Source organism: Pyrus communis, chromosome 9 (assembly GCF_041283825.1).
Source record: "Pyrus communis isolate YQ-2024b chromosome 9, ASM4128382v1, whole genome shotgun sequence".
In the NCBI taxonomy this organism is placed as follows: Eukaryota; Viridiplantae; Streptophyta; class Magnoliopsida; order Rosales; family Rosaceae; genus Pyrus; species Pyrus communis.
In genome coordinates this window covers 13,184,527-13,208,877 of record NC_142573.1, presented here as the reverse complement: position 1 = coordinate 13,208,877, position 24,351 = coordinate 13,184,527, and the positions used below count along the sequence as shown (strand labels likewise).

The 24,351-nt window shown below is 38.0% G+C and overlaps 3 protein-coding genes across 10 annotated transcripts; 2 read left to right on the top strand and 1 right to left on the bottom strand.

Annotated features, from left to right (window-relative positions):
* The first annotated feature begins 446 nt into the window (after positions 1–446).
* LOC137739108 (kinase with adenine nucleotide alpha hydrolases-like domain-containing protein) lies at positions 447–5,766 on the top strand. Of its 6 annotated transcripts, none has more exons than XM_088699701.1 (10): positions 447–576; positions 1,375–2,156; positions 2,752–2,903; positions 2,986–3,080; positions 3,210–4,273; positions 4,361–4,521; positions 4,622–4,698; positions 4,800–4,947; positions 5,044–5,193; positions 5,321–5,766. In XM_088699701.1, exons 2-10 carry the CDS (start codon positions 1,976–1,978, stop codon positions 5,585–5,587), a joined length of 2,295 nt encoding a protein of 764 aa, XP_088555827.1. In that variant the 5' UTR covers positions 447–576; positions 1,375–1,975; the 3' UTR covers positions 5,588–5,766. The 6 variants fall into 6 exon arrangements, with proteins under 6 accessions (XP_088555827.1, XP_088555830.1, XP_088555829.1 ...); XM_088699704.1 differs by having other exon boundaries at positions 448–576; positions 3,210–4,249; XM_088699703.1 differs by having other exon boundaries at positions 453–880; positions 3,210–4,249.
* A 152-nt stretch (positions 5,767–5,918) lies between these two features.
* LOC137739109 (RNA-binding (RRM/RBD/RNP motifs) family protein) lies at positions 5,919–9,428 on the bottom strand. 2 transcript variants are annotated; one of them, XM_068478602.2, is made up of 10 exons: positions 9,033–9,428; positions 8,857–8,919; positions 8,360–8,441; positions 8,171–8,245; positions 7,862–7,940; positions 7,683–7,728; positions 6,790–6,893; positions 6,539–6,608; positions 6,221–6,303; positions 5,919–6,142 (listed from the first exon to the last, which is right to left on the bottom strand). In XM_068478602.2, the coding sequence occupies exons 1-10, from the start codon at positions 9,246–9,248 to the stop codon at positions 6,112–6,114; spliced, it is 849 nt and encodes a 282-aa protein (XP_068334703.2). In that variant the 5' UTR covers positions 9,249–9,428; the 3' UTR covers positions 5,919–6,111. The 2 variants fall into 2 exon arrangements, with proteins under 2 accessions (XP_068334703.2, XP_068334702.2); XM_068478601.2 differs by having other exon boundaries at positions 7,844–7,940; positions 9,033–9,381.
* Positions 9,429–11,019: 1,591 nt separating this feature from the next.
* On the top strand, positions 11,020–12,803 carry LOC148694284 (zinc finger BED domain-containing protein DAYSLEEPER-like). Of its 2 annotated transcripts, XR_015966168.1 has the most exons (3): positions 11,020–11,210; positions 12,270–12,595; positions 12,699–12,803. XR_015966168.1 is itself a non-coding variant. In XM_088699425.1 (2 exons), the coding sequence occupies exon 1, from the start codon at positions 11,852–11,854 to the stop codon at positions 12,407–12,409; it is 558 nt and encodes a 185-aa protein (XP_088555551.1). In that variant the 5' UTR covers positions 11,837–11,851; the 3' UTR covers positions 12,410–12,595; positions 12,699–12,803. The 2 variants fall into 2 exon arrangements, 1 of the variants encoding a protein (XP_088555551.1); XM_088699425.1 differs by lacking the exon at positions 11,020–11,210 and having other exon boundaries at positions 11,837–12,595.
* Positions 12,804–24,351: the final 11,548 nt, after the last annotated feature.

The following is a 24,351-nucleotide window of genomic DNA, read 5'->3' as shown; positions in this document are numbered from 1 at the left end:
AGTTAAAAATAACGAATTCGACACTAATTAATTGTAATTGCTCTATTAATAGCTTTCAAGACCCATTACTTCACTGTATATATGAGTGTTTTGTTAAAAAAAATATGAAAAAAAGCGAAGATGGTTTATGTGGGTCACCACATTTCTGAAATGAAAATTAAGTGCTCCTAAACGATGTCATTGTTGTGCGTGCCGTTTCAATTCGTGTTTATAAAGGTAAAGTACAGCCAGACTATACTTTTTTGGTCATGGTAAGATAATCTATGTAATCATATTTTATAAATTATATAACGTAATTATTTATAATTAAAATTATTATTTAAATGTTAATTAATATGTTTATTTTTCATTGTTGAAATATAACATAATTTGTAAATATAACTTAAAAAATTAGTCTATCAAACATAAATATGTTGCCATACAAATTCAGAAATACCCAAACAATAATACAAAAAGGTCAAATCCTGTAATAAGACAATCAAACAGGGGCATTTTCCAGAGCGCACTCCTCGACGGCGATCCACTGCTGAAAACTACAGAGTGACCCCTCTCTCTCGGTCTCTGACTCTCTGACCTGTAAGCTCTCTGTTTCAGACTCTGTGTGGGTCTTTGGAGTGTTTTTTGTTTCTGCTTGTTCGACATTGTTGTAAAAATTTGTACTCATAGACTCTCTCTCTCTTCAGCCTCTGTCTCATTGATTTTGATTCGACTTTTTTACTGCCTTGACAGAAACCTTCCCTGCATTACCATTAATGCCATATCTACCATTAATGCCATATCTATCACTTCTTCAATCCCCACTAACCCTAAACTTTCCGTTTCTTTTTACCTTTTTTCTTCTCTGCCGTGAAGGAAGAGCAGAAATCAAGAATTGGATTTGGTAATGGTTTTTCGCTTCTGGGTTTAATCTTAATGACTTTTGAAGGTTTAAATGTGTGTGTATGTATATGTATCATAGTGTAGAAGAATAGATATATTGTCGTTATAGAAGCTCTGTTTTTTTTTGAAGATTTTCTGGATTTTTAATGGTTTTCACGTGGTGGTGGGGTTGGTTGGTTGTAAATGCCGTATTTTCTTCCAGTTTAGTCTTGGCGTTAATGGGGCTTTCTCAAAAAATGTTGATTTGTTTTGGTCTTTCTGAGTTTTGTTGAGTGGTGGGTTGGGGAAGATTTCAAGCATTTTATATTCTGTTGATTTGGGCTTAAAATATTCATGGTTAGCTGGTACAAATCAGTATTTTATACTTAAATTTTGTTGATATTTGTTTGGTTGCTGAGAAAACTGAGGAAAAACAAAAGAAATTTTTTTTATCAGGACCTTCAGTTGATATTTCTTAATTTTCTCTCCATTCCACCATTGTGTGATTTTGTACAGAATCTGCTACATATTCGGTGCTGCTGGTGATTTGATTGTTCTTTTTGGGTACCTCATGCTGTGGGATCTGAAAATCTGAAGCTTTTTCTTTGAGGGACTCATTTGGCCGCTTTTACTTTTTCCGTTTGTTTCACTACTCAATTATTTGAAGGATCGAAAGCAGTCTGATACTATACACCTCTGTGTCGTTTTGCATATTCTGCATTGGTTCTCTCATTGTCGCTGGGCGTCAGGAAGTGTAAAAGCAATCTTGCTTTCAGAACTAGAGGATTTACATACCAATCTGGGGGTGTTCGTCCAAAACCGTCACTGGTTGAGAAAGTGAGGATCCCATCTGGGTTTGAGTTAGATTCTTGGGAATTTAGGTGAATTGGGTAAAAAGGGTCTTTTCAATTGACGTTCTACAGCAGCTAAAGCTGCTAGAGGGACTCGTGGCGCATGTCTGTTAGTCAATGTCTCGGAATCTAGAACAGTGGGGGGCAGTCTAATTATGGAAATATTCGTTTCGATGTGTTTCTTTGCTTGTGGTTTAAGGGCATTTGAGAATTGAACAGTTTGAGCAAGGTGGTTTTGCAAAGATAGTGTGGTGTAAAATTTGACAATGAGTCGAGAACAGAAGCGGGGGAAGCAGGAGAAGGGCTCTGATGACGCTGAGAAGGTTGTCGTCGCGGTTAAGGCCTCGAAGGAAGTTCCTAAGACTGCTCTGGTCTGGGCCTTGACTCATGTTGTTCAACCCGGGGACTGCATAACACTGCTTGTGGTTGTGCCCTCTCAAAGTTCAGGTATATTTACTTTTCCTCTTCGATATTTTTACCCGTTTTTGTGTTCGATGAATGCATAATATTGGTATATTTTACTTCAATGCCTAGACCCTAATAGTTCCCCCTTTAGTTTTGCCTTGCAAAAGATCACACATCTTTTTGTTCCATCCTACTTTCTGAATGGGGTTGTTAATCTTTGTTTATTGCCCTTGTACTTTTTGTTGTATGAGGTAATTAAGGTTGTTACAATTTAATGACTTGTAATTAGCACTGTGCAGTATCTCATTCTTTTTTATCAGTTATCTTTTAATGTTTTCTTTGTTGGTGAGGTTGGCTGTACGTTTCTTATCGACTTTGTGACTACAGCTTACACTGCAATTTGAATTTGTTTTGGGTTAATTTGAGGACGTTATCAGGATGTTTGGATTGAATTGTTCGAATTACAACTCTTGTAATTACTGTGAAAACACACTTGCACTTGAGTTTTAGTAGAGAAGTTATGTTGGTGAACCTTAGTCTTTAAGCTCTAAATCCGGCAAATCTTTTCCATTTTCGCAATTGTTTACTTGTTGAAAATTTTGATGCTGACAACTTATTCATATTTCCCAATTTTCAGGTAAAAAGTTATGGGGCTTCCCAAGATTTGCAGGGGATTGCGCCAGTCACCGGAAGTCTCATACAGGAACAACCTCAGAGCTGAAGTGTGATATATCAGATTCCTGCTCGCAGATGATCCTTCAGCTTCATGAAGTTTATGATCCAAATAAGGTAATTTCATTGATATTTGATACCTATTATTATAATGCACATTTCCATGTATGTTGATGCCTTGTTTGACTCTATTTTGCAGATAAATGTCAAGATAAAAATTATTTCTGGATCACCTTCTGGTTCTGTGGCGGTAGAGGTCAAAAAAGCTCAAGCCAGTTGGGTTGTTTTAGACAAGTAATGCTCTATTTGTTTTTCTTTTCCACAAATATGCTTGTAGTTTACAACTTTATGAACAGGGTATTGTGTCCTGCATTGAAAGTATTTACCTTCGCCTAAATATTAATGTGTTTGTGATGTTTACAGACATCTTAAACATGAGGAAAAACACTGCATGGAAGAGCTGCAGTGCAACATTGTGGTAATGAAGCGTTCCCAGCCAAAAGTTCTTCGCTTGAATTTGAATGGATCATCTAAGAAGGAACCTGAATTGGCCAGTTCTTTGCTGTCCGAGCATGGTGCAGGGTCTGATAAACATCCCAAGCAGAAGAATGATTCTTTGAGTTCCATTCGAGGGCCGGTTGTGACTCCAACTAGTAGTCCAGAGCTTGGGACGCCATTTACAGCCACTGAGGCTGGAACTTCATCAGTGTCAAGTTCAGATCCAGGAACTTCACCTTTTTTCATTCCAGAAATAATTGAAGATCTGAAGAAAGAGGAATCGTTAGTTAATAAAGAAAACAAGGTTCTTGATGACAGTAGTTCGGACACAGACAGTGAACATTTATCAGCTTCTTCAAGAAGTTTGGGGTTCCAACCATGGATAGGTGAATTTCTTAATTCTCATTGCCCATCCTCGCAACACATGGAAGACAGCTCACACAGAAGTAACGATAATTCAAAAGCATCTATTACCAAGGATTTGCTGAAATTTTTGAAACTTGATAAAGATGCTGGAATTGGAATGCGAAATTTTAGAGCTGACATGGAGTTCAGTGGAAATCTGAGAGAAGCAATTTCACTGTCTAGTAATGCTCCTCCAGGCCCCCCTCCATTATGTTCAATATGTCAACACAAGGCACCTGTTTTTGGAAAACCTCCAAGGTGGTTTAGCTATGCAGAGCTGGAGCTTGCTACTGGAGGATTTTCGCAAGCCAATTTTTTGGCCGAAGGAGGGTTTGGTTCTGTTCACAGAGGGGTGCTACCGGATGGCCAGTCTGTTGCTGTCAAGCAACATAAATTGGCAAGTTCTCAGGGGGATCAGGAGTTCTGTTCAGAAGTAGAAGTCCTGAGCTGTGCTCAGCACCGAAATGTTGTCATGTTGATTGGCTTCTGTATCGAGGACAAAAGAAGATTGCTGGTCTATGAATATATATGCAATGGGTCATTAGATTCTCATCTATACAGTAATATATCTTTCTCTGGCAGTGGTAAACTTTTCTGTATTGAATGATACTTGCTGTTAATTTTATGTGAAACCATGTTGCGGACTCACAATGGATCTGGGTTTATTTCAGGGCGACATCGTGAGCCTTTAGAATGGTCTGCACGGCAAAAGATCGCTGTAGGGGCAGCTCGAGGGCTACGATATCTTCATGAAGAATGCAGAGTGGGATGCATTGTGCACCGTGACATGCGGCCAAACAACATCCTCATCACCCATGATTTTGAGCCACTGGTACCGCAACCTTTTAGTGCTGTTTTCAGATGCATGAATTGTGTATTTCGCTAGCTTGTTAGTAGATAAAACTGTTGACTTTATTCACTTTTCTTGCAAGGTTGGGGATTTTGGCCTCGCAAGGTGGCAGCCTGATGGGGACACGGGTGTGGACACAAGAGTCATTGGAACATTCGGGTAAATCTCAACTAACAGGCTTTACCAATGCGATTTGACCTTCCATCCAACTCTGTTATATGCTGCTCTGCAATTGTCTGATGTGTTCTTTTCTGTTGCAGATATTTGGCTCCTGAATATGCTCAGAGTGGTCAAATCACAGAAAAGGCTGATGTTTATTCCTTCGGGGTGGTCTTGGTGGAACTTGTTACAGGGCGAAAAGCTGTGGACCTTAACCGGCCTAAGGGGCAGCAATGTCTCACTGAATGGGTATGATTAAGCAAGTTGTAAATATACATATGTTTACCGATTTTGTTCTAGTCTGTTGCCCGATGTTTGTTGCTTATAACTTTAGATCCAACACAGGCGCGGCCATTATTAGAAGAATATGCCATTGATGAACTGATTGACCCAAGACTTGACAACTTCTATTCCGAACACGAGGTTTACTGCATGCTGCACGCTGCTTCGCTATGTATACGGCGGGATCCTCAATCTAGGCCTCGCATGTCTCAGGTAAAGAGCAACTCTGGAAAAAAGACATCCCAGCTTGTTCTAATAGACTTGCACTTCCAGCTTACTTCGGCTTTGTAGGCAACTTATCTTGCATGTATTGGCACATGTTTGTTTCGTGTTCTTTAAGGTTCTCCGTATACTAGAAGGTGACATGGTGATGGATACAAATTACATGTCAACGGCCGGGTACGATGTAGGATGCCGGAATGGTCACGATGTGGGATGCCGGAGTGGTCGACTTTGGTCAGAGCAGCAGCAGCAGAAGGAACATCATAGCGGCCCTCTATTTGACGAAGCGATGGACGGGTCCGAGAAGCTCTCTCGTGAGAATTTAAGGCCAGGTTTCAGGGAGAGGGACAGGGTAAGGAGGACTCCATGTGAAAACCATTTGTAAAGCGCTCGCCCTTCAGAATTACACATATTTGGTGGACTAAATATGTGAGCTCCTTTTTGTAATGTAATCCATATTCCTTTGATATTTTGGTTAATGCCACCTGTGTTGTGCCTCTGTATAGTAAAAAGAAGAGTAGCAAGTTTTATTGGTGAATCTAATGAAAACTACCACTTCAACCGTGTCGCGGATGCCATGACCATGTTTTTGGGCAAATTGAGAAACTCGGCCGAGCACTGATACTAAACGTGTAGCGCTACAACTGGTATTCGTTCTATTTATATGCCAGATAAAACATAAATTGTAACCACAGTGCATGCGTTCAGGTCACAACTATCTGCAACATTTGTAATAGGAAGAATCATTTGTAGTCTTACAATGTCGGAGTGTTTGAAACTCAAAATTAAAGTTAGACTTGGAGCACTGTAACAGCTACGCTGGGTTTAGAAAACAGCGGTTGGTGCAGCATGGTCGAAAACAGGATGCTTGAACCTGCCTGAATGTTGTTTACCTCGGTCCCCTTTCTTCTACGACTTCCTCATTTTAGACCTTGCATATCTAGAGGAGATGAAAAGTTAATTAATAATGTGATTGTTTTGCACAGAGGATAATAGAAAATGAGAGGACGGGGAATACTCTATATGCATGCCGCCCCTGTCTGAAGATGGTAACGAGCTTCCACGAAGTTCATCCATGGCTTTATTAGCTTGTTCAATTTCCTGCCAGAGAATAAAGAACTTAGTCAGACTCAGACTATTAGCTTTGGTGCTAAAACGACTCTTTGATTGCATACTTTGTTTTTGTTTTAATAAAATATTGAAGAACGAAAAATAATACCCAACATATTCATTCATACTATGTGTATTAAGCTCCTAGGTACCAAGTTCAAATCTTTTTCCCTTTCCCAAATGTCGTAACTGAACAACGAAAATGTCAGCATTAAGGATGGGGTACCTCAAAATCAGCAAATGCAACTGGCATTCCACCTTTAGCACGCAGTTTGATCACATTGAATCCAGGATACCTGACACCAATTGAGGTCATCATTTTTCCAGTAATTCATTCAAAGGATGATTATGCAGTTTAAATATGGAGATAGTCCGAGGAGAGCCAGCTAATAAGAAGTTTATTCAACCAAATCTCCCCCGTCCTTTTCAATACAACGACAAGTGAGAGTATCCAGGAGAAGAATAGCAGCTACTCACTGAGATAGAACTTGCTTCAACTCATCTTCCGTGCAATTTGGACCTAGATTTGCAATGAACAGAGTAGAACATTGTCCTGCATCAACATGCTTTTCGGGTTGGTCCTGCACAACCAATTAGGAAACCAGATAGGAAACGTTTACATTTACAATCGTACCTATGTAAATGTTCTGCATCTATTTTCACATGGCACTCGTACAAATGTGTAAAGTGAAGTTGAAATCACTTTAAAGTTTAAATTTAAAAATCCGAATTTCAAGTTTAGATTAAAGACTCCAAATTTTGTCAAAATATCACAGGCTTTCTTTGCAAATCCTTAAACTCTGCAGTACATTGTTTTAACAGACTTTCGGCTAAAGATGGTTCCTACATAGGAAGAAGAAACAAGCCTGAATAAAATAATAGAATATATCTTGTTCTCATAAAACAAATATTTAGGGGCCGTTTGATAACAATTTCATTTTTAGTTTTTAGTTTTCAGTTCACTTTTTTGAAAACTAAAAACTCAAATCTTGTTTGGTAACTACTTCCTTGAGTTTGCAAAATTTGGCCTTGAGTTTTCACTTTTTGGTTCTGAGTTTTCATTTTTTTGAAAACTGAAAACTGAAAGTAGTTACCAAACAAGATTTCAGTGTTCAAAAAAAGTGAAAAGTGAAAACTAAAACCGAAATGGTTAGCAAACGGCCCCTTAGTGTATCTTTGCATGCTTGCTTATCTCACACTATAAGGCAATGGTCTTAGTATTCTTCCACTTCAAGCTTCAAACAGTAGAAACAAGAAGCTAGGAAGTAAAGAGTAGTAGTGGTCTGACTAACACAGACAGAAATCACAAGACTTATCAACAACATAATGAAAGCCGTTTTGTCAATAACATTATGATATATTTCACTTACATTTACAGCAGCTACAGCATTCTCAGAATCCACCGCAGTCTCACCGCTGCACATAACCAACAAGAAATAGACTTAGCTCCTATCAGAAGATAAGCAATAATTCTGCTATATTTGCAGTCCTGTACAGGATATCAATTGAAGAATGTAACAAAAATATGCACTTCTCCAGCTCTTTCAACCTCTTTGCGGTTGCTAGATCACTCTTGTCCCCAGAATCATGATTGTCAGTTTCAGATGGTTCATCAGATTCACTTTCTCCTGAATGTGCAAAAAATGTCATCATGCACAAGTGAGTCATAGGATCATGGTCAGGTGGCAATGCCTATCCCTTGTGAAATATTGGTTATGCACAATTCACATGAACAAGTAAGAGATAACAAAAGTCTAAGACTACGAGAAAAAGAAATAGAAGTTTTCTAAAACAGGAGTTACTAACAATCACAAACATAATGGGGGAAATGAAATTCAAAAAGAAGAAAGCACATTACCATCATCACTAGACGTTTCTTGGGTATCGGCCTCTTTTTTAGTTCTTTTATCTATAACAACATAAGCTCCACTACCTGTTCACATAGCATGCTAATTACGAATATGAAAAGGTAAAAAATCTCACTATATTGTCTCCGATAAAAAATGCAAAATTGTAAAATCAATAAATATCACACGCTAAAATCAACCTGGTTTACGCTTCCTTCTTGAGTTTGATCTGGCAAGTTCAATATGCAGCAGGGTCCCAGTTTGAGGATCAAATTTCACACCCTGGTGATTGCATCAAAGGAAATACAAACTCAGACAAAACACCAATTATAACCCAAGTTTCATACATTTGTCATATCATTGAAAGGCATAGAATCATAGATACAGTCCTCTTTCAGACTCGAAACTTTGACATTGAACATCAACATCTAAATAGAACGAAAAATCAGAACTCATGGAATTCGAAAACACTAAAAAACCGCTAAAATAAAATCTGGAAATCCTCTTTTTTCCGCCCAAATTTCTCCGGAATCATGTACAACAGCATTACACACACACTTTGTTAACAGCGATTAGATTAGAAAGAAGATTCATGTTAACAAATTCCTAATTAGAAGCTCAATTACTCATATAAAATAGCAAATGCACACATAAATATATGAAAAAAAAAAAATTTGAAGCTATTATTTTTGCTCACATTTAACGAATGCAGGGCTGCCATTGCTGACTGGTGATTGAAGAACGTAGCAAAAGCAACGACCTGAAACAAATAAACAAAATTTTCGTTCAATTTTCCCTGGAAAAAAAAAAAAAAAAAAAACAGAAACAGAAACGGAAATATTCAGAGACGTAGACAAAAGGGAAAAGCTTTACCTGGTTGCCGCGACCCGTGTACTTGAGCTGGCAAGAGTCGAAGCCCGGGCGCCGGCGGAAGAGGTTGTGAATCTCACGCGCTTTGACGTCGTCCGGGAGGCCGGAGACGAAGAGCGTGTTGATTGCGCTCCGGTCACTGTAGTCCTGTGGTTGTGGTGGCGGTACTGGTTGCGGTTGCTGCTGTAGATAGTAGGGATCGTACGGTGGATGAGCCATTTGGTTGGCCGGAGAATTGGACGGCTGAGATTGAAGAGTGAGTGAGTCGTTTCGGCGAGATGGTAGTGGTGGAGGAGGTGGTAGTTCTCAAGTCTGAACCGAGATTTTTGGGATTTTCGGGAGACAAGACATGAATATTTTTAACCAACGCCAAACAGTAATATTACGTTTTTTGGGACCGAAGGGAGTAGGATTCTCTCCTTTTTTTTTTTTTTTTTTTTTGAAGAATGACAATTCTAACCGTCAAACTTGATAACCGTGGATAATCGTCCGAATAGATTGGATTTAGATATGAAAATTCGGGTATGGTTTGGATATGGAGAAAAACCGTGAACTTTATTTGGTTATGGTTTTGGATATGGTTATAGGGGTACCCAATTCATATTCGTATCCGAATCCGATCCAAATATTATATATATATATATATTTCGAAGTCTTGGAATGTGCATTTCGATCAAAATATTCAATTATTCATGCCCACAATATTCAATTATTCAATTATGCAATTATGCATTTCGAAGTCTTGGAATCATGCCCACAATATTCAATTATGCATTTCCCTATAGTACTAATTCATTATGCATGCATCAAACCTTATACTATCTTTATTATGCACCAAACATCATACATGGGGCATACCAACAACCTCATCAATTCAATACTCTTATTGTTAAACTCAACCAAATTAATTCATTGAATCATTTTATATATCAATTATCAAATGTTCCAAGTTTATCAGATTCATCTATCTTCAAGAGTCTCATTGTTAAGAAATTGGTGCATGTTGTCAGCTCAATAGGTAATCTTTCATTCTTTTTCATGTGATTTGATTCATGGAATTATCAATTAGCATCAGTTTTTCAGTTTATTACATATGTTATGAGCCCATAGAATTATGCAAAATTAAATCAATAATTGTCTTCTTGTTTGTTGTTATATATTTAGTTTACATGTTAATTGATTCAGTTTCAGTATTATACCATGTCTTTGTTTACATATTAATGGATTTGGTTGTGTTTGCAACAATCAAAATGTTTAAAAGAAAATTTAAGTCTCAAGAAGAAACAATATCTACCCAACTAATTGTAATCTAGCACCTACATTGAATCCAAGTGTTGTGCAACAAGAAATACCAAATCAAATTGCTCAGCCCCAAGATATACCAACTCCAAATGAGGTCGCTGGTGAGACTGAGAAACCTGGGGGTGATGATGGTGAAGATATAATTCGAGACTTCGCAGTTTGGTGTGGCAACATTACACAAGAATAGTAGTTGATGGGGGTGATGAAAGCAATATGTAATTATTGTAACAAGAAGCTTGGTGGGAACGTTGGAAATGGAACCAGCCATTTGAGGCATCATGTGACGATATGTCTATGTCGGAGACAAAAAAAATTGAAGCAAACACTAACCCAAAAAGTAGGAGATGGGAAAGTAGAGTTGTATACATTTGATCAAGAAAGTGCAAGGAGACCTCTCGCCCAAATGATAATATTGCATGAGTACCCTCTTTCCATGGTTGAGCATGTTGGATTTAGAAACTTCATGAGTGTTGTCCAACCGTTGTTTAAGTTTGTTTCAAGAAACACAATCCAGAGTGATATCCTAAAAATATATGATTATGAGTGTTAGAAAACAATGCAATTGTTGGATGAAAATAAGAGTAGAATTGCCATAACTACTGATATGTGGACTGCAAGTAATCAAAATAGAAGCTTTATGGTAATAACATCACATTTTATTGATGACTCTTGGACATTGCATAGCCAAATAATAAGGTGATATTTTTAATACTTTAATTTCTATTTAATTATTATCTAGCTTTAGATTTATATTTCAGATTCTTTATTGTAACCATCTTCTTTGTAATTTTTTCAGATTTATTTATGTGCCTTGTCCGCATACTGCCGAGACACTTTCAGATGTTTTGATGGAGTGCTTGCTAGATTGGAACCTCGATCGTAAGCTTTCTAACTTAACCGTAGATAATTGCACTACAAATGATAAAATGATTGATCTTATTCTTGAAAAACTTTCTAGTAGTTCACTTTTGTTGGGTGGAGGGTTCTTTCACATGCGTTGTTGTGTGCATATATTAAACTTAATTGTGAAGGATGGTCTGGAAGTGATTGGTGGTGGTGTTGAGAAAATTCGTGATAGTGTTGTTTATTGGACAACAACACAAAAAAGAGAGGAAAAATTTGAGGAAGCAGCACGTCAGTTGAAGCTTCCAAGCACTAAGAAGATGGTGCTTGATTGTAAAACTCGGTGGAATTCCAATTTTTTAATGATTCAATCTGCTTTGATTTAAAAGGATGTTTTCCCTCGTTTGAAACAACGAGAGTCGCAACATAAGTGTTTGCCTGATTATAGAGATTAGGAGATGGCAAGAGAGATTTGTGAGAAGTTAAAGTTGTTTTATAAGGTCTTCGAGTTGTTTTCTGGAACAAAGTACCCTACAACCAATCTTTATTTTCCAAAGATTTGTGAGATCAGGTTGTCACTAAGCTGATGGCTTACCTCTAGACGTGATGAAATAAAAAATATGGCAAGAAGTATGATTGGGACATTTGATAAATATTGGAGTGTGATTCATGGAATAATGGCTGTAGCTATTGTATTGGATCCAAGATTCAAGATGAGGCTGATTGAGTATTTCTTTCCTCTTATGTATGGGCAATATGCTTCGAATGAAATTGATAAGATTCGCAAATATTGTTATGATTTGGTAAAAGAGTGTGGATCCAATCATATTTCTAACATGAGTCATCAACCATCATTCACTTCATCTCATTTGAATCAATCTGACTTTGAAGAGATGAATCCTTTAATGGATAACTTTGACTTGTTTGTTTCTAGTACTGATAATGTAAAGTCAGAATTAGATCACTATTTGGATGAGGCTATTTTACCTAGAACATCTGATTTTGATATTTTGGGTTGGTGGAAATCAAATGGGACTAAATATCCTATCTTAAGTGCTTTGGCAAGGGATATATTAGCTATTCCTGTATCTACAGTTGCTTCCGAATCAGCTTTCAGTACTAGTGGGAGATTTGTAAGTCCACATCATAGTAGACTTCATCCAAAGACATTGGAAGCCTTAATGTGTGCCCAAAATTGGTTGTGGAATGAAATTCAAGGTACCCCAAAGTATTAATTTATTTTCATCTTATATTTGTGCATGTTCTTTAATCTTAATTTCGAACTTATTTTTCAAACTTAATTAATTAGTGTGCATTCAGTTTTTAGAACTAATTTAAGTCTTTATGTATCACAACTAGCTTCTTATTCTAATGCACACGTCGTTTGCTGCACTTATTTTGAAGATATGGATATGGATGAGGTAAGTATTGGCAATTATATTATATGTATATAACTATCTTCTTTGTAGATTGTATGTGTACAACGATTCATATTAATTATTTGTCATTTTCCTAATAATGTAGGAATCATGCTCCATTGATGGGTGTGAAGGAGGAGCACCATGAAATATGATGCTGGCTTGGTGGAACTAGAAGCAAAGTGCAAATATCTCATTCTATTGTCGTCACAAGTTTTGAAACTTTTAGACAATTTTTTTTGTCTTCCTTTCGTATTTGTTTTTGTCCTCTTTTTCTTTTTTATTGGACCAATTTATCATATTGACTTATCATGAACAACTTCAAATATTTACTGTTATGTTTTTTTGTAATTGGATGTGGCTATTTAATGGCAGAATTAGTATATACTAAAATGTATAGTGTGTCAATTGGATGAATATAATTTTATTTTTTTGACGAAGATGGATATAATCGATAACCGATTGAAAATCCATTACCCGGTGGATATGGTTATGGATAATCCCCGATGATTATTTTGCGGTTATGGGTATGGTTAATTTTCGTGGTTATGAGGATGGATATAGCATTTCCGTCCCCAAATCGAACTGTTGCCATCCCTACTTCTATTTGAACGATGTTAAATCATGTTAACATCTTATATTAATTTTTTATAGCAAAAAAAAATAAATAAATAAAAGAATGTGAGAGGAGGGGATGGAAGGGGATGAAAAGAGAAGGGGAGAGAATCCTAGCCCCTTCTGAAGAGAAACTCGACGCCAAACAGTAATTTAGTTTATAAACTTTTTTAACGAAATATATAATATTTTTTTTTTGTCACACGATAAATTTGTTAGATTAGAAAATTAACAGAGTTCGAATATACGCCGTCGTGGTGCAATAACAACACTCTTCTTCATCACTATATTAAAGGGCTACTTGCAAAATATTTAATACGGGGATTAAGGGTTTTTATAAGGGTAAAATATTTAGAATAATCTTAAACTTTTTTATATACTTCACGGATCACACCAAGAAATATTTAAATTCATAATTATTACTCACGAAGGGTTGACAATCATGTTTATAACCTTGGCTTGAATTTGATTTACAAACAAAAAAATTCAACTTGGTTTCGAAACTCCTGAAAACTCGAATTTTCCATCAACTAAACATGAAAATAAAAATTAAGTTTAGCTTTGGATAGTACCCAATAAAAATGATTTCCGCATTTTTTTTTTTTTTGTTTCAATGCATATTCGGATAAAAACTAGCCTTTGATTTAATAAATAAAATTAAGGAAAAAAAAAATCTCTTTAATAATAAGGGAGAACAGTCACTAAGTATTGTGGTCTCTTGGTGAAAAGTCTTGTATTTGAATCTTCTTCACGAGTAAATAAAAAGTTATAGTTTGGTTTGAATCTCGTGGAAGACGAGTTTGATATCAATTGAACGATTATAAGCAAAAGTTTTTTTTCTATATAAATGCTTCCAAACAAGTTTAAATGAGCTCTATTAGGAAGTCTGCAATGCAGCAGACCTCTTTGCACATGGTTGGGCCTCTTCAACACTGGTGGCCCAGCTATGAAGACTTATATTTCTAAAGTGTTTATGTAATAATCGTGTGTTAAATATCGTATTGTTGTAGGCTTATTTGATTTAATTGTATAAAGGACAGAGAGGGAAAGGGGTCGGCGACAACAGAGAGAAACGAGATATGTAATTTTGAGGTGCGTGTTGTATCACCCCCTTATGCCTTTATTTATAGTAATAGGATAGATAGAATCCTTACCCTAATAGGATTACATCTCCAATATGAATTAAACTACTAAAGGGAATACTCCTAGATACACTAGGATTTACTCAATCACATTCCTAATACTGCAACACTCCCCCTTGAGTGTGCAAATACTCAAACAAAATGTCGCATCAGATCTTCACCAGATAAGGTAGAACAGTTGATGAAATCGTCGGCATAGCGGGTGAATGTGAGTCTCAGATATAAGAAAGTAAGTATGCATTGGTAGTAAAACTCACAAAACCTTGCTACAGTAAAACCTAAGGTAGGCAAAAACCCATAGGCTAAGGAGAAAAGTGAGAAGTATGCATAATATCTAAAACAAACATCAAACATGACGAAAGTAGTGAACTCAACGGAGTATGATTATCTCAAGATGGGTGCCTTATCAAAACCTCGTTACGTAGCGAAAATCCAGTGGGAAAAATGCTCCTAATCGTAGGAAAAAGATTACATTAAGATCAAGTGAGTATGCTTTAGGATACTCCACCTGAGTTAGACATAACTTCTAAATAAGAGAACTACAAGCAATTCAACTTAGCTAATTTACATATACTGATTCCTTGGATGAGCTTCTGAAAAATAGACTTAGGCAATGACTTGATAAAGAGATCAGCCAGGTTGTCTTGGGAACGGATTTGCTTGACTTCAATGTTTTGATGTTGTTGTTGCTGGTGAGAATAAAAGACTTTCAACGCTATGTGCTTGGTGTTGTCTCCCTTGATGTATCCCTTCTTTAACGGCTCGATACATGTTGCATTGTGTTCAAAGACGGAAGTAAGACTACTAGTGCTTTGAATATGTTACATGACTACTCTTAACCAAAAACACTCTCGCGAGGCTTCATGTAGGGCAACAATCTCAGCATGGTTCGAAGAAGTTGCAACTAGCGTTTGCTTGGTAGACCTCCAAGATATAGCGGTGTCTCTAATGGTAAAAACAAAACCCGTTTGAGAACGTGCCTTATGGCAGAAAACTAGCATTTGCATAACCAACGAGGCGGGAATCATCTCGAGGACTGAGGGGGACCGAAGGGGCGACGACTCCTCTAGAGGATTCGTGGGACAAGCCCAAATCCGTCGTATCCTTGAGGTAGCGGAAAATGTCTTTAATACCATTCCAGTGTCTGCATGTAGGCGCGTTGCTGTATCTAGCCAAAAGATTAATAGCGAATGAGATGTCGGGTTTGGTGCATTGAGCCAAGTACAATAAAGCACCAATTACACTTAGGTATGGAACTTTAGGCTCCAAAATCTCATCCTCATCTTCTTTGGGACGAAAGGGATCTCATTTAGCATCTAGAGTCCGAACGACCATGGGAGTACTCGAAGGCATCGCTTTATCCTCATTAAAATGTCGCAACACCTTATGGGTGTAGTTCGATTGATGTACTAGGATTCCATTTGAAATGCTCGATCATCAAGCCAAGACAATATCGAGTTTTCCCAAGATCTTTCATCTCAAATTCCGATTTCAAGTGAGGGGCAATTTCCTCAAGTTCTGCAGGAGTTTCGATGAGGTTCATGTTGTCGATATAAACTGTAACGATCGCAAATCTGAAATGTGACTTCTTAATGGACACGCATGGGTATGGTTCGTTGTTCACATAACCCTGACTTATCAAATATTCACTCAGACGGTTAGACCATATCCATCCGAATTACTTCAATTCGTAGAGTGATCTTCTCAATCTAATAGAGAGAGTGTTATGTGGTCTAGAACTATTTAAACCAGCCAATGGAAGTCCTTCTGGAACTTTCATGTAGATTTTTGTATCTAGATCCCCATAGAGATACGTGGTTACCATGTCCATAAGCTGCATATTCAGTTTTTCTGAAACTACCAAACTGATAAAGTAGCAAAACATTATAACGTCCATTATAGGGGAATACGTATCCTCGTAATCAATTCCAGGGCGTTGGTAGAAGTTTTGCACTACGAGACATGCTTTATATTGCACTATTTCATTATTCTTATTACACTTCCTCACAAAAACACACTTGTAGCCCACGGGCTTCACATGTGGTAAAGTAAGAGCCACAAAAGCAAACACCTTTCGTTTTGTGAGCGAATCTAGTACGACCTAGATTGCTTGTTTCCAATTTGACCAATTTGTTCTACGTCGACATTCATAAAAGGAACGTGATTCAATGTTATCACTAAGCATGATGTCGAAAGCAACGGTATACATGAATGCATCATCGACAATTATCTCATTCCGATTTCAAACCTCATTGTGTAATGGATCAAAATCTCACAATTCTTGAGAGGCTGAGTTGTCTCATCTAAAATATCACAGTAATCTAAAATAACCTCATGCGTTAGAACAAATGAGTAAGCAATGGTTAGATTCAGACTAGGGCCACTAGTTTGTGCCGTTTTCATTTTTCGGGGTTATGAATCATTTGAAACAGGGGACCTGCCATGCTTCAGGGTAGAAGTAGGTGATTGGCAAACCGCCAATGTACCTTACCATGTGGGAGGTGCGATTGCCCCACCTTCAGGGACGGTCTGGCCTTCCACGGCAGTGTTATGGCGTACGTTAAGTACGTCTATCCTTGCAGGTGCGTTTGTAGCGGTTATATGTGTCGTCACCATTGCTAGATCAGTAAAAGCATCTGACATGTTTTGAGCGATGCTCTGAAGATCTAGAATACGTCGCACTTCAGTTTCAGACTGAGGATTGCGGGGATCTAAATAAGACATAGTGGGAGTAATCCACGGTAATTCGCAGCGTTCTGCAAGAATGTTAGTGATCTTATTTCCCTCTAACGATGGGAAGACTGTCATATCGAAGTGACCATTTGCAAAACATGCGGTAAAGAGATCTCCTATCAAGGGCCTTAAGTAACGAACGATTGATGGCGAATCATAACTGACATAGATTCCCATTTTTCTCTGAAGACCTATTTTGGTGCGTAGTGGCGGCGCTATTGGCACATAGATTGCGCACCCAAACACACGTAAATGCGAGGCGTCAAGCTCGTATCCAGTAACCAACTGTAACGGTGAACGAGTTTGGGTAGCGGTGGCCCTCAGGCAGACCAACATAGTTGCGTGTAATATTGTATGGCCCCAGGCAGATACCGGCAAATTGGTTCGCATAACCAAAGTCCGAGCTATCGTTTGAATGCGCTTTATGAAAGCTTTTGCCATGCCGTTTTGGGTTTGAACATAGGGTACAAGATGTTCAACATCAATCCCAACAGACATGCAATAATCGTCAAAAGTCTGTGACGTAAACTTTCTAGCATTATCTAGTCGAATCGACTTGATCAGATAATCAGGGTGGTGAACTCTAAGCTTAATAATTTGTGCTAGGAGTTTCGTAAATGCAGCATTGTGTGTGGACAATAAGCAGACATGTGACCATCGCGTCGATACATTAACCAACACTATAAAGTATCTAAATTGTCTGCATGTTGGTTGGATAGGTCCACAAATATCCCCTTGAATGTTCTGAAGAAACTTAGGGGGGCTTGAATAATCTTTGTAATTGAGGGTTGAATGTTTAACTTTCCCAAGCAGCATGCTTTGCAAAGCGGATGGCTGCGATAAGATTTCAAGTGATGCCTATGAGATACTTTGAGGCTATGGCACATCATATCTTGTTCGGGGTGTCCCATTCGATCATGCCAAAGCAGGATAGTGTCCTAGAACCCAGCCATAGGGCCGGCCACGTGGTGTGTCTTGAGGACTCGAATGGTTGTTATGTACAACCCACTCGGGAGATGGTCCAGCTTCTTGTGAATACACTTCCGGCCATATTCGTAAGAAGTGATACAAAGAAATTCAGAATGATTCTCTTCATTGGTTTCAACATGATATAGTTTATCTCGAATATCTCTAAAACTCAGCAACGTTCTTCCAAAACATGGAGAATAGAGTGCCTCTTTAATGGTTAATTCAATACCATTGGACAACATAATACGAGCCTTTTCATATCGTTCTATCAGGTTGGATGAGCCTGAGAGGGTTGTTAGAGGCTTATTTGACAAAATTGTGTAAATGACAGAGAGGGAGAGGGGTCGACGGCAACAGAGAGAGAAGAGAGATATGTAAGTCTAAGGTGTGTTGTATCACCCCCCTTATGCCTTTATTTATGGTAGTAGGATAGGTAGAATCCTTACCCTAATAGGATTACATCTCTAATAGGAATTAAACTACTAAAAGGAATATACAAGATACACCTAGATATACTAGGATTTACACAATCACATTCATAATCCAATAGGACTGCAACACATAATAATTTTTTTAAGCTTTGTATTATAAAATATTTACAGCTGATAATTATTAATTATTTTATACAATCTCTTATACTCTAAGTGGATTTTCTTAAATGGTCATTTTCTCACTTAATTGACTGTTATTTTATTTGGGCCATATTTAGTGAACAAAGCCGAATTACATTACACTTCCATTCGGCCTAATTTATTGGATATCACCACCAAATCAATGATAAGACCAACTCTAACCCTTGAAATAAAACTCAAATTTTAGATTCTAAACTTACCCCAACTTGCTCCAACCCTTGGGCAAAATATGCATTAAAACTCAAAACTCATTTCTGGGCAAATTTAGCCCAGGATTCTCCCCTGGGTTAGTAAAGTTGGCCCACCATATATGTATATTTTTTAGTTTTATATTTATAAATTAATTAAATCCAACGATTAATACTAATTTGATCAAATCCAACGGTAATATATATATAACAGTCAAAATTTAAATCCAATGGTTAAAGTAATTAAAAAAAAAATTATTTTATACGTTTCATATTCTTTTGTAGTGTTCCACGAGTTTCTTAGTGTCAATTTAGTATTTTTCAATATTTTTTGGAAATCTAAATATTTTTAGGTTAAAATGTTCATAAACTTAAATTAGGATCGTCTACATATATATATATATATATATATATATATATATATATATATTTTAAAGTTACTTTAAGAAAGAAATTATCCTAAATTCATTCTTTAATAATCTTGGGCTTGTTGTAGGCCTATTTGACTGAACTATATAAAGGATAAAGAAGGAGAGGGGCCAGCAGCAACAAGAGAGAAAAGAGAGATTTAATTATGAGGTGTGTGTTGTATCGCCCCCTTATAGTAGTAGGATAGGTAGAATCCTTACCCTAATAGGATTACATCTCTAATAGGAATTAAACTACTAAATAGATTATACAAGATACTCCTAGATGCACTAGGATTTACACAATCACATTCCTAATCCAATAGGACTGCAACATTCCACCTTGAGTGTGTAAATACTCAAACAAAAGGTCGCATCAGATCTTCAGCAGATAAGGTAGAACAGTTGATGAAGTCGTCAACATAACGGGTGAACGCGAGTCTCAAATATAAGAAACATAAGTATGCAATTGTAGTAAATCTCACAAAACCTCGCTATGGTAAAACCCAAGGTATGGGGAAAACCTATAGACTAAGGACAAAAGTGAGAAGTATGCATAATGTCTAAACAAACGTCAAACATGACGAAAGTAGTGAACTCAATGGAATATGATCATCCCAGGATGGGTGCCTCATTAAAACCTTATTAGGTAGCAAAAACCCAGTGGGAAAAATGATCCTAAACGTAGGAAAAAAAAGTACATTAAGATCAAGTGAGTATGCTTCATGATACTCCCCTTGAGTTAGACATAACTTACAAATAAGAAAACTATAAGTAATTCAATTCAGATAATTTATGCATACCGATTCCTTGGACGAGCTTTTGAAAAGTAGACTTGGGCAATGACTTGGTAAAGAGATCAGCTAGGTTGTCTTAGGAACATATTTGTTTGACTTCAATGTTTTGATGTTGTTGTTGCTTGTGAGAATAAAAGAACTTCGACGCTATGTGCTTGGTGTTGTCTCCCTTGATGTATCTATTCTTTAAATGCTCGATACATGCTACATTGTCTTCAAAGATCGTCGTAGAAAGGTCAACGATGGAAGAAATACCACTAGTGCTTCGAATATGTTCCATAACTGCTCTAAACCAAAAACACTCTTGCGAGGCTTCATGCAGGGCAAGAATCTCAGCATGGTTTGAAGAAGTCGTAACTAACGTTTACTTGGTAAATGGTCAAGACATAGCTCGTTTGAGAACATGCCCTATGCAGGTTAGACAAATAACCAGAATATGCATAACCAACGAGGCGAGAATTAACCCGAGGACCGAGGGGATGGTGGTTCATCTCGAGGATTCGTGAGTGTAGAACAAGTCCAAATCCGTCATACCCTTGAGGTAGCAGAAAATGTATTTAACACCATTCTAGTGTCTGCGTGTAGGTGAGTTGCTGTTCTAGCCAAAAGTTTAACAGCGAAGAAGATGTCAAGTCTAGTGTATTGAGTCAAGTACAATAAAGCACCAATTACACTTAGGTATAGAACTTCAGGCTCCAAAATCTCTTCCTATCCTTCTTCGGATGGAAAGGATCTCGTTTAGCATCTAGAGTCTGAATGACCATAAGAGTACTCGAAGGCTTCGCGTTATCCTCATTGAAACATTGCAACACCTTATGGGTGTAGTTCAATTGATGTACTAGGATTCCATCCGAACAATGCTCGATCTTCAGGCCAAGGCAATATCAAGTTTTCCCAAGATCTTTCATCTCAAATTCCGATTTCAAGTGCGTGGTAATTTCCTCAAACTCTGCGGGAGTTCCAATGAGGTTCATGTCATCGACATAAACTGCAACGATTGCAAATCCAGAATGTGACTTTTTAATGAACACGCATAGGCATAGTTTGTTGTTCACATAACCCTGACCTGTCAAATATTCACTTAGACGGTTATACCATATCTGCCCGCATTGTTTTAATCCGTAGAGTCGCCTCCTCAATCTAATCAAGAGAGTGTTCCATGGTCTAGAACTATTTGAACCAGTCAATAGAAGTCTTTTTGGAACTTTCATGTACATTTCCGTATCTAGATCCCAATAAAGATACGCGGTTACCACGTCTATAAGCTGCATATTTAGTTTTTCAGAAACTATCCAACTAATAAGGTAGCAGAACGTTATGATGTCCATTAAAGGGGGAATACTTATCCTTGTAATCAATCCCAGGGCTTTGAGAGAAGCTTTGAGTTACAAGGTGTGCTTTGTATCACACTATTTCATTCTTCTCATTACACTTCCTCACGAAAACCCACTTGTAGCCCACATGCTTCACATGTGGTAGAGTAGGAGCTATAGGCCTAAACACCTTTCGTTTTGCAAACGAATTAAGTTCAACCTAGATTGCTTGTTTCCATTTTAACCAATCCATTCTATGTCGACATTCACCAACAGAGCATGGTTCAATGTCATTGCTAAGCATGACATCAGAAGTAACGGTATATGCGAATACATCATTGACAATAATCTCATTCCGATTTGAAACGTCATCCAATACTACGTAATGGACCGAATTCTCACGATTCTTGGGAGGTTAGGTTGTTTTGTCTAAGACTTCCCTGTAATCTAAAATACCCTCATGCGTTGGAATAGATGAGTAAGCAATGGTCGAATTCAAACTAGGGTCACTAGTTTGTGTCGTTTTCCTCTACCGGGGTTGTGAATCCTTTAAACCAGAAGGCCTACCATGCTTCAAGGTAGGAACAGGTGATTGGCTAACCACCATTGTACCATGCCGTGTGAGAGGTGCGGCCACCCCACCTTCAGGGTCGGTTCGGCCTTCCATGGTGATGTTACAACGTACGTTCGGTACGTCCATCCTTGTAAGTGCGTTTGTAGCGAGTATATCTGATTTTGTCACCTTTTAGATCAGTAAAAGCATTCAGCATGCTTTGAGCAATGCTCTGAAAATCTAGAATTCGTCGCACTTTAGTTTCAAATTAAGGGGTGCAGGGATCTAAATGAGACATAATGGGAGTAATCCACGACAATTCGCGGCGTTCTACATGAACGTTAGTGATTTTATCTCCCCCGAACAACGGGAAGACTATCTCATTGAAGTGACAATTTGCAAAATGTGCAGTAAAGAGATCTCCTGTCATTGGCTCTAAGTAGTGCATAATTGATGGCAAATCATAATCGACATAAATTCCTATTTTTCTCTAAGGACCCATTTTGGTACGTAGTAGTGACGTTACTGGCACAAAGACTGCGCACCCAAACACACGTAAATGCAAGACGTCAACCTCGTATCTAGCAACCAACTATAACGGTGAATGAGGTTGGGTAGTGGTGGGCCTCAGGATAACCAACATATTTGCGTGCAATATTGCATGGCCCCAGCAGATACCGGTAAGTTGGTTCGCATAACCAAAGTCTGAGCTATCGTTTGAAGGCACTTTATGAAAGCTTTTGCTAGGTCATTTTGGGTGTGAACATGGGGTACAAGATGTTTAACTTCAATCCTAACAGACATGCAATAATCGTCAAAGGTCTGTGACATAAACTCTCTAGCATTATCCAATCAAATTGACTTGATCGAATGATCAGGGTGGTGAGCCCTAAGCTTAATAATTTGTGTGGACAATAAGCAAGCATGTGACCATCATGTCGATGCATCAACCAACACCATGAAGTATCTAAATGGTCTACATGTTAGCTAGATAAGTCCACAAATATCCTCTTAAATCCTCTAAAGAAACTTAGGGGGTCATGAATAATCTTTGTAATTGAGGGTTGAATGTTCAACTTCCCTAAAGACCATGCTTTGCAAAGAGGATGGCCGAGATAAGATTTCAAGTGATGCCCATAAGATACTTTGAGTATACGGCGCATCATATCTTGTCCGGGGTGTCCCATTCGATCATGCCAAAGCAATAAAGTGTCCTGGAACCCAGCCATAAGGGCGGCCATATGGTGTGTCTCAATTACTCGAATGGTTGTTATGTACAACCCACTCGGGAGATGTTCCAGCTTCTCGTGAATACGCTTCCAGCCATATTCGTAAGAAGTGATACAAAGAAATTAAGAACTATTCTCTTTAGGGGTTAAAACGCCCTAAAAACATGTCTAAAATTTATTATTCCATATAAGTGGATGCCTCCTGAAAATCTGAAACCTCCATGGATGTAGTAGCATATTCGGGAAGTTCTACATGCGCAAAGTTGGACTCACGACATGAATGATACTTGGCAATAGCCTCGAGGTTAGCTTGGCATACACATGACTAATGATCTTTTGATCTGTAACGATAACACATGTCCACTTTAGTGGAATTCGATTGAACGGTAGTTTTTCCCTTGTTCTTGAAGTTTGGTGTCTTTGGGGCAAAGGGTTGGCACTTCTGGGTCAAGTTTCCTCCTTTGGATAGGCTTTTGTTCGGTGGACCTTGGGCCCGTGATGGGCCTTGCCACCCTTTTCCATGGCCATGATGGGATCTCCATCGGTTATGGCTGCTAGAATTTGTCACATGGGCTTCAGGCGCAGCGTTTGAGTCAGTAGGTCGAGCTTTATAATTCTTCATCAAAAGCTAGTTTTTCTTTTCAACGAGAAGTAGAAAATATACCAAATTCAAAAATTTGGTGAACTTATGTGCCTTATATTGTTGCTGCAGGACAATATTAGTGGCATTGAAGGTCGAATAGGTCTTCTCCAGGAGATCCTGTTCGGATAAGTCCTCTTTACAGAACTTAAGCAGTGATCGAATTCTACAAATTTCAAAGTTGTATTCATTCACTTATTTAAAGTCTTGGAAGCATAAATGTTGCTAGTCGTGTATTGCTTCAGGCTTGTAAATGTCTTTCTGGTGATCAAAGCGATTTGCCAGGGTGAGCCAGAAGGTACGTAGATCCTCCTCTGCGGGGTACTTAGTCTGCAATGCATCATGGATGTGTCTTCGGATGAAGATCATAGCAGTAGCTTTTTGAACTTTGTCGACGGGTTCATCATTGATTGGTTCCTCGATGGTAGCTCTAAGACTCTTTGTAGTAAGATGGAGTTTCACATCTTGAACCCACTTCAGATGGCTTCTTCCAGAGACTTCCAGAGCGGTGAAATCAAGCTTGTTCAAGTTCAACACGTCC

What these genes read in the sequence shown, in the direction of transcription:
- LOC137739109 (XM_068478601.2), bottom strand. Translation starts at nt 9,248, where the DNA reads ATGGCTCATCCACCGTACGATCCCTACTATCTACAGCAGCAACCGCAA. An exon ending in CAGCCCTGCATTCGTTAAAT is followed by an intron (nt 8,442 to 8,856) that starts GTGAGCAAAAAT and finishes TGCAATCACCAG; the next exon opens with GGTGTGAAATTTGATCCTCA. An exon ending in AGGTTGAAAGAGCTGGAGAA is followed by an intron (nt 7,729 to 7,843) that starts GTGCATATTTTT and finishes GGTTATGTGCAG; the next exon opens with CGGTGAGACTGCGGTGGATT.
- LOC137739108 (XM_088699701.1), top strand. Translation starts at nt 1,976, where the DNA reads ATGAGTCGAGAACAGAAGCGGGGGAAGCAGGAGAAGGGCTCTGATGAC. An exon ending in AGTTGGGTTGTTTTAGACAA is followed by an intron (nt 3,081 to 3,209) that starts GTAATGCTCTAT and finishes TGATGTTTACAG; the next exon opens with ACATCTTAAACATGAGGAAA. An exon ending in CCCATGATTTTGAGCCACTG is followed by an intron (nt 4,522 to 4,621) that starts GTACCGCAACCT and finishes TTTTCTTGCAAG; the next exon opens with GTTGGGGATTTTGGCCTCGC.
- LOC148694284 (XM_088699425.1), top strand. Translation starts at nt 11,852, where the DNA reads ATGGCTGTAGCTATTGTATTGGATCCAAGATTCAAGATGAGGCTGATT.